Source organism: Panulirus ornatus, chromosome 9 (assembly GCF_036320965.1).
Source record: "Panulirus ornatus isolate Po-2019 chromosome 9, ASM3632096v1, whole genome shotgun sequence".
Taxonomy (NCBI): domain Eukaryota; kingdom Metazoa; phylum Arthropoda; class Malacostraca; order Decapoda; family Palinuridae; genus Panulirus; species Panulirus ornatus.
In genome coordinates this window covers 14,503,831-14,516,603 of record NC_092232.1, presented here as the reverse complement: position 1 = coordinate 14,516,603, position 12,773 = coordinate 14,503,831, and the positions used below count along the sequence as shown (strand labels likewise).

The 12,773-nt window shown below is 47.8% G+C and overlaps 1 protein-coding gene and 1 long non-coding RNA gene across 5 annotated transcripts in view; one reads left to right on the top strand and one right to left on the bottom strand.

Annotated features, from left to right (window-relative positions):
* LOC139750236 (uncharacterized) overlaps positions 1–12,773 on the bottom strand; it is a 562,931-nt gene that overhangs the window by 419,764 nt on the left and 130,394 nt on the right. The window lies entirely within an intron of this gene.
* The window catches only part of ChT (choline transporter), a 125,703-nt gene that overhangs the window by 75,234 nt on the left and 37,696 nt on the right, over positions 1–12,773 (top strand). For 3 of the 4 annotated variants that reach the window (XM_071664729.1, XM_071664732.1, XM_071664730.1), the window contains exons 4-5: positions 194–349; positions 11,664–11,812. In XM_071664729.1, coding sequence (XP_071520830.1) covers positions 194–349; positions 11,664–11,812 — 305 coding nt within the window. Of the gene's footprint in view, positions 1–193; positions 350–4,816; positions 4,966–11,663; positions 11,813–12,773 lie in introns of all 4 variants that reach the window. The other variant, XM_071664733.1, reaches the window with a different exon arrangement.

Below are 12,773 nucleotides of genomic sequence, written 5' to 3'. Positions count from 1 at the left end.
TCTGCATCAGGTCACGTCAGCATTGAGTCAATATGCCTCAAGGGGACTAAGGGGATCTTGACAAAGCTCGAACCCAAGAGTGAGACGCTTCATCTGTTCACATGAAAGTTTCAGAATCCATTAAGACAATGAAATATCCGATTCATTAACATGGCTTCGTTGGTAACCTTGATGTATGTACCTCCCTCCCCAGGCGGTGTGCTGTTCGCCAACAAGATGCGTTCCCAGGGCTACGTCACCATGCTGGATCCGCTACAGGACAAGTTTGGCGAACGCATGGGCGGCCTCCTCTTCCTGCCGGCGCTGTGCGGCGAGGTGTTCTGGTCGGCTGCCATTCTCGGCGCTCTAGGTGAGCACAGGAAACGTGGAAGAAATGGACAGGGGGACAGAGATAACATTAGGTAATGGACAGAGGGTAAATACGGATGGAGGGATGAGAAAATGGGATAAAAGAAGAGATTAACACAGACAGGCAATGGGTACAGAGAAGGACGAACAAGGTGGGATCAAATTCTTTACGTGAGAGAGAATGAAAAGATTGGAGGAAGGTAGATAAGGCCATGATTAAGGCAGAGACAAGGGAAACATAGAACCCCAAAGGGGAGGAAGTCAGGAAGAATGACATGATAATTGGGTAAGACTGGATAGGTAGAACGTCGAGTTAACGTCAGAACAGACTGGGATAGAAGTTGATGAATGGACGAACAAAAGACGTCGAGAGGAGGACAGAAGGGAACGGGTTGGAATGTGGCAAGAGAGGGAGAGTGGGAGACCCAGCCAGCAGGGTCCGAAGCCACAGAACAGGAGGACTAGTAAGGAATGGATTGAGGACGATGATGAGGGTGGCATACTGAGGACGATGATGAGGGTGGCATACTGAGGACGATGATGAGGGTGGCATACTGAGGACGATGATGAGGGTGGCATACTGAGGACGATGATGAGGGTGGCATACTGAGGACGATGATGAGGGTGGCATACTGAGGACGATGATGAGGGTGGCATACTGAGGACGATGATGAGGGTGGCATACTGAGGACGATGATGGGAGTGGTATACTGAGGACGATGATGAGGGTGGCATACTGAGGGAAACTGCCTGATGGCAAGGTGTGTGAGTGGAAGCAGAGACGGGCGTACGGAACACTGTATGAACAGTAGGAACACCGAGGTAAGTGAAACAGCAGACGAGAGAAGAGATATACAAGGTGACGGGGGAATGAACTTGTCATGGGAAAGACAAGGAGGGACATAGGTAGGAACGGGGATAAGAAGGAACTGGGTCAAGCAGCAGGAAAATTTTGACATCACCTTTAGAAAGGCCAAGAAAAATTGTATCAAAACAGTTAAACGAAAACGAGGGAAGTGTGGGAAAAACACCCGATGAAAAAGGATGGAAAACATGTCTAAAGTAAACTGTTGGATGTGGATCCGGTCTGTGATTCTTATCCGGTTCGATTCTTTAGATCTAATCTCGCATGGTCGAGTGGACTATGTTATGTATCATACCGAGGCACACGGATCCTTCTCTCTCTTATACTTTTAAAATTTCCAATTCTTTTTTTACAATTCTTACCAGAAAAGTACATAATAAGTATACATAAAGTATAGAATATACATGTGGAAATAACAGAGGGCAGAACAGACTTACAGAAGTCAAAGTATCATTGAGGAAAACTTTCCCCTTGGGGTACAATGATACCAATATGTATGCGAAGGTGTAAAGAGCAGACTGGTCTGGCAATGCCCGCTCACTTCGGGAGAAATACCCCCCAGCAGTAAACTCTCTCACGGCAAAAGATGTGAGACGTGTCTAACGAGCGTGTAAACTTTCTCCAGCCGGAGACCAAACAATGGGAAACATTCGGATGAGGAAACGGTGAAGTGTTTGCTGACGGTGAGGCCTGCAGTAATGAGGGCAAGTTTACCTTGCTGGCAAACCCTCGTTAGACGTGAGCTGTGGTAAAGTTTGCAACGTCTGTGTCGCGTACGAGGGGCGACTGAAGAGAGGCACAGCCGTTGGCAATATATGGTGGTAGGGGAAGCTGAGGAAAACGTGAGGTGATCGTGACCTGACTAGGGACAAAGAGAGAGTCTAGAAAGTACAGACAGAGAGCCAGCCAGGAGAGATTGTGTAGACGTCGTTACCAGGCCTGAGTGTGGCTGACGAGGGATACCAGACGCCTCCCTGAAGCGTTCGCAAATACTAGGCTGTTGACCCAGCTAATTAGCTGGCATGTCTCGTGTGGCAGGTCACCACCAGCCGCCCGCCAGGTCAACACCTGTGGTGCAGCCCAGGTCACCACCAGCCACCCGCCAGGTCAACACCTGTGGAGCAGCCCAGGTCACCACCAGCCTCCCGACAGGTCAACACCTGTGGTGCAGCCCAGGTCACCACCAGCCTCCCGACAGGTCAACACCTGTGGTGCAGCCCAGGTCACCACCAGCCGCCCGCCAGGTCAACACCTGTGGTGCAGCCCAGGTCACCACCAGCCACCCGACAGGTCAACACCTGTGGTGCAGCCCAGGTCACCACCAGCCACCCGACAGGTCAACACCTGTGGTGCAGCCCAGGTCACCACCAGCCACACGACAGGTCAACACCTGTGGTGCAGCCCAGGTCACCACCACCCGCCCGACAGGTCAACACCTGTGGTGCAGCCCAGGTCACCACCAGCCACACGACAGGTCAACACCTGTGGTGCAGCCCAGGTCACCACCACCCGCCCGACAGGTCAACACCTGTGGTGCAGCCCAGGTCACCACCAGCCACCCGACAGCTGCGTCAGAACAATAACATGTGTCACTAGGATAACCTGACGACCCAAGGGCGTTCCTCCAATGATACCCTCTCTCTCTCTCTCTCTCTCTCTCTCTCTCTCTCTCTCTCTCTCTCATGTCCACTTCACTTCTGTATGATCAGCGATCACAACAAGCCATCAACAACGTCTCCAGTCATTAGCATGCTCGTGTTGTTGTGAGGCGGAGGGGACGCTGGCACTCCCCATGACCCAGCACCACAAGGCTTGGTGGGGACCCGTGCAGGCAGGAGCCTCGCCCACACGATACTGTGGGAGGACAAAAACAAAAACAACAACAGGAGCAACTGTGGGAGGACGACAACAACAACAAAAGGAGCATCGTGGCAGAAGCATTCTCATGAACGTCGTGCAGACGAAGAGAGAGAGAGAGAGAGAGAGAGAGAGAGAGAGAGAGAGAGAGAACGCTGAGGCATGAAATCGCATGACATCATGAGAGGGATGGCATCACCCGGTGGTCGTGCTGGAGAAACGTCACAACACGACAGAAGTTCTTTGAAGTCGCATCTAGAATTTGGGGCAACAAAATGTTATCCACAGTGGTTAGAGTCAAGACAGTGGCATGTTTACCAGGGCGGAAGGCTGAAAGGTCCATGTTGATTCCATGTTGTTGTGTCCTGGTCTGTTTGCTGAGGACGTTGTCTCTTTGATGAAAATTGGCTCATTGAATAATGAAGGGAAGCATGAAGAGTGGACGATACAAGTCAGATATATATATATATATATATATATATATATATATATATATATATATATATATATATATATATAAACATATATGAAAGGACTGTACGTTATGATCTGACGCAGTAAACATGACCCAGCGAGAACCCAAAACCCTCTGTAGGATAACCAACAGGTCAGACACCCGAGGCGGCAGAACACAGCGGTGAGGGTGGCGCTCGCTGACCATCCAGGATGTCATAGGTGCCTGTCGTGCCTGGTGGGTGGGTAAGGACGTCACAGTTACGTGTGACGTCAGAGAGGCAGGTGTTGGTGGCAGTGGGTCATGCGTGTAGGATGAGTGACATGATGTAGTTCGTTCACCCCCAAGCTGGTACCTGACGTCAGCAGTGGTTATCAATTTCCTGGTTACTCATCGCAAGGAAACATCATCATAATTACGATACGTGTGAGGCATTAAGGATCATGATGGATGTGATGATCACTCTCTTGAGTACAGCTGGTTGCTTATGCTCACGCTGTCGTGCGAAGTGAGGAGGAGGAGGAGGAGGAGGGCATGACCTGGTACACCACCCTCACTGGCCAGGTGTACTGTCATGGGAAGAGATGATCGACCCTCACCTGCCTGCTATGACCAGGACTCTCCTCCCCCCCCTGACGCCTGGCAGCACCACACACACGCCCCCAGACCCTCACGTTAACCCGTCACGAAGAAATAGATGAAAAAAAAAACCAATATTCACATGGCTTCCCTCTATCTTTCTACTAATGTTTTATTTCTGTGGCATGTTCTTGCATTTTCGTTCATCTGTGTAACTTCTCTGGCCTGATTACCTCATTCTGTGCTTACATTTCTCTCTCTCTCATACTTTCAGGTTCTCAGACTTGCAGCTTCAGATCCAGACCCCAAGACTTCCTCAATGATCTTTATATGATTTCTATTTTTTTTTTTTTTTTGTGACTCACTATTCTTTTCTCCATCTGAGTTCTCTCCCCCTGACCCACTCAGGCTCAGCTGCACGGCTCCTGCCACCCCTCCACTCTCTGTAACCTCGGCCGCTACGGGGTAACTCCACACACACCTTCATCAGTTAACAACCTTGTAACATCGTTGGGGCTCCACCTTCCCCGACCTAAGCTTCTCCCTCAGCTTTACAAACCTCGTCTACTTATTTTCTTTTTCTCCAACAGCTTAATGTGGGACGGCTCTTCCCTGGTAGGCAGTTCTGTATCCTAAAAAAAACCATGTTCTTCTTAGAGGACATCTTGGGCCCGGCAGTGGACAGAATTTACGTGCTTTTCTCCCTACTTTAGGTGCTACCCTCTCCGTTATCCTGAACATTAAGGAAGACATGGCGGTCATCCTCTCGGCAATCATAGCTGTGGCGTACACGCTCTTCGGGGGTCTGTACGCGGTGGCGTACACAGACGTGGTCCAGCTAGGGTGCATATTTATTGGACTGGTAAATACAGTGCACGAGGAACTTAAAAAGACCGTGTTATCTTCCGCAGTCTGTAGTGTGTCTGTTGTAGAGGGAGAGAGAGAAAGAGAGAAAGAAAGAGAGGGAACTCATGTGATGGAGTAGCCACACCTCACACCAGACTTGTTAGTGACGTAGGTGTTAGTTACGTGTGTCACCGATAGTGTCTGAACAGTTCCTGGTCAGTGAGTGAGGGGGTAGTCAAAACACGAATCAGACCCAGGAGTTCGATGTCTCCATGTTTCATTGGCATGAAGCATGTTCTCAAAGTTTGGAGATATCTCAAAGTTATTCTGCTTCTCATCTCACACTCTGACCCAAGGACTGTTCGGAGATAGATTATTTAGTCGAGAGCAAAAAAAAAAAGTTGAATGTTAGATTAGTGGCACAAAGATGCCCATCAGTCAAGTCTGCGCAACAGAGGCAGACCTGCTTGCAAACAACCGACACTCAGTGGTTCGTTCTAGTGGTTCATCTGGCGGTTCATCAATGCGATCCCTCTAAAGGTACGTACGTGGGCACCTTCACCTTACACTAGAGTCTGTGTTGGATGGTTCACACGACGGTTCACTCACTCTCACCCCGGGTGTAGCGATATGTCTGTATGGCAACACCTCCCTCACCTGTCAACACACCTCCCTCACCTGTCTGTGGTTGGGAGGGGCTCCGCTCCCTCACTCATGTCCCCCACTCCAACAGCACACAAAAAAAAAAAAAAAATTCTTTTTAGGTCTGAATCTTTTTGCCGAAATTAAGAGCGAAAACTCATATCGGGAAACTCTTTCCGAATCTTCATACTGTGAGTGTCGATGTCACTCGAAGCTCAAGACGAGATGGTCCTCAAGTCCGTCTCGCAGTTTCCAAAATTAGAATGACAGTGACACTCTCGCCCACTGGCGCCTTCCCGGGCTGGCTGTATACCACTAGCGATACTCGGGGGGGAAAAATGATGATAAAACCTGATAGAAAATACAATATTTACTGCGAACCAGTGACCCCGGCCAGAGGTCACTAATGTCAGTCCGGTAATCTTGTGTATTCATTATTTAGTTCAAGGAAATATTGGAAGAAGAAAAAGGACCGCGCCAGATGTAAAGATGTCTGGGAAGATTTGTATATTAATGCAACCATCTATAGATACATTTAAACGGTATATATATATATATATATATATATATATATATATATATATATATATATATATATATATATATATATATATATATATTCTACTTCGCTTAGACTAAGGATATCGTTGGACATAAGGGCATGAAAAAATGTCCCCTGGATCTTAACTTGTAAGTCTGTGAAGGTGATTAGTGTGGGAGGACACTACTGGGATGAAAGTGCTTACAATCACGTACGTCATAAACAGACGAGGTCAAAGATGATGGTCGATAGAGAGAGGAAAAGAAAGAAAGTCAACAGCGACGCTTAACGACGATACTTAACAAAGGCAGTCCATCGTAACAGTCACCATGGGCAACCTTACATGATAACCTAGTGTGGGCAGCCGAGCATGATAACAACAGTGGCAGCCGAGCAAGATAACAACAGTGGCAGCCAGTCACCTGAAGGACGTAATCAACCAAAATGGCAAACAAGCAAGGCAACGTGACCCCAGTTTGCTACATGAACCTCCATGACCTCAATCTCATTCTGGTTGTGCAGGCGCACCTCGGGCCTCCACGTCACCAACTGTCCCTTCGCCTCACGAGGTGAGGGAAGGCCGATCTGAGGCGCCTGGTGCAAAGCTTCCTCAGCTCCTCCTAAGAGGAAAACGACCAGGCTTCTCTGTAGGTGTCATCCAGTCAGGCACCGGACAGCTCAGTGCCTGGAGTAGGTTCCATCAGGTCAGAGAAGGATGAACTCAGCTTCTGGTATAGATTCCATCAGGCGAGGGAAGGAATATAACAATTTCTCTGCTCGGCTCCTTGTGAGGTAGTACCCAGCTGCCGGCACTGGGTGAGCGGAGCGAGGTAGGCCCTCGCTGACGGTCTGGGGCGTGGTGAGGGCCTGCTCTGCGTGTTTAGCAAGCTCATTTACTGCAGAGCATTGAGGGCAAACGACCCGGAAAGTTGAGATCTAGAGAGCTCCAGGAACAAGCTACGGCCTTCTGATACACCGCTTCTATAGGTCTTTCATGGACTACTGAAGCCAAATGGAATGCTTGGAAACAGAACACCTCTGGTTATCTTATATTCCTGGAACTGGACTGTCCCCGCCGCTGTAACCCTGGAAATGGAGTGTCCCGGAGGTCCGTTTTCTATGAATTGTAGTCCACCGGCGCTCATACCATTTTCTTTGATCTCACCAGAACGTAAACTCCTTCATGTGTACGAGTCGTCACCGAGTGGGACGAAGTCTACCTTACGTCGTCCGGTGACAGGATACGTAGGGAACCTGAGGACGAAGTCTGATAGAAGAAGCTGTGACGTTTTCGTCATTGAAATTCTCACGTCAACAGGAAGGGAATCTCCGTGTGTGTGTGTGTGTGTGTGTGTGTGTGTGTGTGTGTGTGTGTGTGTGTGTGTGTGTGTGTGTGAGTGAGTGAGTGTGTGCAAACTTCACACACGTCCAGATCATAAGTGTCCTCCACCGCCGACAGCCTCCTCCGGTGTGTGTAGTAGTGAGAACGAAGATCGATGGTTGACAGAGGTGTTGGATTTTCCCACACGTTCATGTTATATGGCTATGAACGAGGAGTGAGCGTTAGGGTACCTTCATGTTTCCCTGAAGAGCAAAACTGAGGATTTCTCTTCCTCCTCTCGTCTTCCTCACTTCTTATAACCTTTCTAGCTTTCAAAGTCAGGTCTACAAACACCTGCGGAGCTCCCATTAATTCCTACATTATTCTTCTATCATAATTTTCTTTCCATACGAGATGTGCCTCACTGTGACAAGTTTTACCTATACCAAGTCGCTCACTATATATAAATATATATATATATATATATATATATATATATATATATATATATATATATATATATATATATATATATATATGGTGCAATCGCTATGTGGTAGGAGTTCAGATAATGTTTTTTCTACATGCATTTTTCAATACATGATGCAACACCTGTTTCACGGAGACACAACTTCAGTAAATTCAAACTTGGACGTGATATGTCAGTGGGGCAGACGAAATCTGGTTCTGTTCAGTTCCTCCAAGACTAACTTTCTGCACAGCTTTCCTTAGAGAATTCCCTAAATTCTTTTTTCTGTCGCTTTGACGGATGTGTATATCCACCTCTCAACATGATGAACATATTTGGTATTACTTTAACATCCACGCTATCTTGGACATCTTACATTACGGAAGTAGACAAGTCTGCCTCTAAGAAACTGGAAGTCCTGTTTTGATGTCGAAATTTCTTTTCTCTCGAACAGATGTTCTGTTTACACAATGGACTAATACGTCTTTGTATGGAGCACTGCTCTTACGTGGTTCTAGCTCTGTATCCTTCCTTGACAGAGTTCAGTTGAAAGCCATCCGACGTGTCAACTCTCCCAGGCTTTCTTTACAACTTGACCCACTTGCCTTACGCCGCAATGTTGCTTCACGCTCTCTCTCTCTCTTCTATAGGTATTACTTTGGTTTTTGGTCCTGAGGGCTGTCTGCTTATCCCCCCCTCCCCCCGTTCATTGGGAAGACCACACGATACTCGGCAAGCTGCCGCGTCACATGATTGCTGTGTGGCCATCGGCAACTTAAGGGTGGGCCGTTTTGATAACTGTTTCTTTCCCTACACCCCAAAGCTTTGGAACTCTCTACTCACTCACGTCTTTCCCAATAACTACGACCTGGCGGCACATTTTAACACAGGTTTTTTCACTGCTTCCAAAATTCGTAAATACTTTCCCTTATCTCTTCTTTCCCTCTTTCATCAACATCTCTATATTTCAATTAAGGCCCTGCCTTGACGTGGACTTTCGTCCATGACTTGAGCCTTCAAATCAAAACAAAAAAATAAGTCATCTCTAAGGCTCACAGTCTACTGCCTTGACCAAGCTGTCAATATATCTAGATGATGAACAGTCCACCTCCCTCTGTGAAACCCTCCCGTGGAGGATGGCTTTCCATCGCTTAGTATCTATTTATTACTGACATTTAAGAGACGTCGGTTTGTGTGGGGCGGGGGTGAGAGGGAGGAGGACTGACGAATGGGTCCGGACACTAGAGTCGGTGTTCAGACGAGGGAAAGGTCACGTCTGGGAGGAGAAATAGGGCACGTTCCAGTGGGTCGACTTCGACCAGAAGGAAGACATTGATTTCGGGTATATTGAGGGACTAGTCCAGATGCAGGTGAGACCCAGTCGTGTAGAGGAATGTTAAGTTCGGTCGGAGAACGAGGATGGGGTCAGGACAGTGAAATCTGGCCCAAAAGGGTAGGGCTGGCGCGTAGTGGTCACCGTTGGAAAATACAGAATGACGAAGAGGCGAGTCGTCTAGACTGCATGTTGTCAAGTGTGATGTGTGAGATGAGAGTGTGAAGACCAGCAGCCCACGTGTGGGTGAGGTAGAGAGGAAAAACGGTAACTTGGGCCAAAGGAGTAAAACTTGACAGCCACTGAGGTACTGGCTCACTGCGCTCGCGTGCGGAGAGAAGGAGAGGACAACATGGAGCCTCCTCCCTCCCTTCTTGTAACCTCTTCCTCCGCTCCGCTCTCTCTCTCTCTCTCTCTCTCTCTCTCTCTCTCTCTCTCTCTCTCTCTCTCTCTCCCACTTGCACTCTTCAATACACGATGCAAAATCTATTTACAATAATTCGAGTGATCGGAGATACAACACGCACACTCACACCTCTTCCCCACCTGTGCCAACTTCCCCCACCTGTGCCAATTTTCCCCCACCTGTGCCAACTTTTCCCCCACCTGTGCCAACTTTTTCAATACCCTTCTGTTTAAATACAGCGTTGGTGGATAAAACAATCTCGAACGATGATAAGATGGCAAAAGGCTGCATAGCCTTCCAGGAGGAGACCCTCCAGTACATGAGGAGGACAGATAACAGGAGACCTGATGACCGATATCCTGAATGAGAACAGCAGAGCAGAAGGCATCGTCTACCTCTCCACCTCTCCCTCTGGCTCAAACACCAGTAGGAAGACGTGAGGAGAAAAAAAAAAGAAAATGTGAATATGTGGATTTTTCAGTAGTTCCAGCTAGTTATGTCCCACATTTCTGGGATGATCGTTATAGAACTAACGACTTCAGGACTTTAGTCAAAGGATTAGTGGGTTAAGGAAACTATGGCGGGGGAGGAGGAAAGGATACCTAAGGTAACATTGTGGTATAAGATACCGAAGGAGATTTGTTCCAGCGTGGTACGATGTACAGTGGAGTCAATAGATGTAATACTAGAATCTAGTCACTAGATGCACATAGTTCTATATTGTACATATGTTTAGTATTATTGTTAGGATGAATAGGGTGATTCCTCACCTGTGTGGTGACGTCACATGGACAGATGGTAATTTGAGGTCACAAATGAAGCCGATTAATGTCCCCTGATTGCTGACGTCATACAGGCCACTTGATTGGTGCACGCGAGGGAGTTTAGGCCAATCATCATATCGTGCTGTACCATCTGACGTCACTGAAGCAGCTGGTGAACACATTTCAGTAGTGAGTGTAGTGTTCTGAACTGTGGATAGTGTTGCACTAAGGGTCGTCGAACCTGAGCTGGGTGTGGCGAGAGGTAGACAAATGAGGAAAATAAACCGAACAGGAAGATGTGGAAAAGAGAAAATAATGACAAGAAAGTCAAAGAAGTAACAGATAACAGGTCTTGAGACTTGTTGATAACAGGTCCTGGGACTTGTTGATAACAGGTCTTGGGACTTGTTGATAAAAGGTCCTGGGACTTGTTGATAAAAGGTCCTGGGACTTGTTGATAACAGGTCCTGAGACTAGTTGATAACAGGTCCTGAGACTAGTTGATAACAGGTCCTGAGACTAGTTGATAACAGGTCCTGAGACTAGTTGATAACAGGTCCTGGGACTTGTTGATAACAGGTCCTGGGACTTGTTGATAACAGGTCCTGGGACTTGTTGATAACAGGTCCTGGGACTTGTTGATAACAGGTCCTGAGACTTGTTGATAACAGGTCCTGAGACTTGTTGATAACAGGTCCTGAGACTTGTTGATAACAGGTCCTGAGACTTGTTGATAACAGGTCCTGGGACTTGTTGATAACAGGTCCTGGGACTTGTTGATAACAGGTCCTGAGACTTGTTGATAACAGGTCCTGAGACTTGTTGATAACAGGTTCTGGGACTTGTTGATAACAGGTCCCAGGACCTGTTATCGAGGTCCTGGGACCTGTTTCAACAAGTTCTGGTACCTGTAGAGAACAGGTCCTGAGACCTGCAATTCATCTTCATAGATTTTCACAGCCTGAAATACAGTCAAAACCTCTTAAGGTGTTCACTAAGTCCTTCGTCCGTTCCTTCCTCACAAAGACTAACAGAGCTGAGGGTTCCTCCGCCACACACAGTCTCAAGCGTTCGACTCGCCCCTTGGCCGCTAGCCGGCCAGGTAGGAGGAGGAGGAGGAGGAGGAGGAGGAGGTGGTGGTAGCAGGGCCGCCGCCTGCCCGCCTTCCCTCCTACCCCTGTGGTGTTCCCCCAGCAGCAGAGAGTACAGCCCCGGGTGGGTGGTGGCTTGACTTACAGGTGCCACGCTCAGCGTCGTCCTCAACTTGGACAACACGGTGGCAGTCATCCTTTCCGCCTGCATCGCTGTCTTTTACACCCTCTTCGGGGGCCTGTACGCGGTGGCTTACACAGACGTGATCCAACTCATTTGTATTTTCATCGGACTGGTAAGTACATATTATGTGTGTTTTTGCCTATGTGCCCCATGGATTATGTGCTTTTTTTTTTTAATCTATTCTCCGATGCCCTGGTGGTTACCCAGGTGAGTTTCATGTCCCTCACAGGGTATTATGTGGTATATGTATATTCATCTTGTCGTGTTGTGAAGGTATATACACGAGGGTAAGTGTCATCTTCAGTCTTGCAATAACTACATCAGTGGCAAAGTTGTATTAGCATTTTGTTGCTTATGTGTGCAAGTGTGTGTGTGTGTGTGTGTGTGTGTGTGTGTATGTGTGTGTGTGTGTGTGTGTGTGTGTGTGTGTGTGTGTGTGTGTGTGTGTACTTACGATGGGATTTTGCCAGATCAGGTTGGGGCGAGTATGTAGCGGTCACCACAGGATACTCCTGAGTGGATGAAGTAGATAGAAAAAAGAGAAAACTGGGCCAGGAAAGGGAACTTGACAGCCAGTGCAGTGCTGGCATTCAGTTCACAAACATACTACCTCTCCATCTCACACACACACACAACACTTGACGGCACGTAACCCACACCACTTGCTACTCTCCACTACATATTTTCCTTGTGGCAAAATATCATCATATGTACTCGTAGTGAGAGAGAGAGAGAGAGAGAGAGAGAGAGAGAGAGAGAGAGAGAGAGAGAGAGACTGTATTTGGCTCGTATGTGTATAACTGTGCGAGTCTGCATCACTAACAAGGCAGCTTGCATGTATGTATAAACACCATGATTCAACAAACGGGACCAAGAAGAGAGAGAGGCGGTCCTCAGTCCTTCCACAGATGTCAACACTATTCCTCCAGACACCAGAGATTCCTAGACCACATCTAACACCAAACACACAAAACCAAGAAACGATTGGGTTCGGATCCTAAGTATATCAAACACGTCAACAGACGGAGGGAATGGCCAGTGATAATCTCCCGCTAAGCTGTCATTTGTTTCTG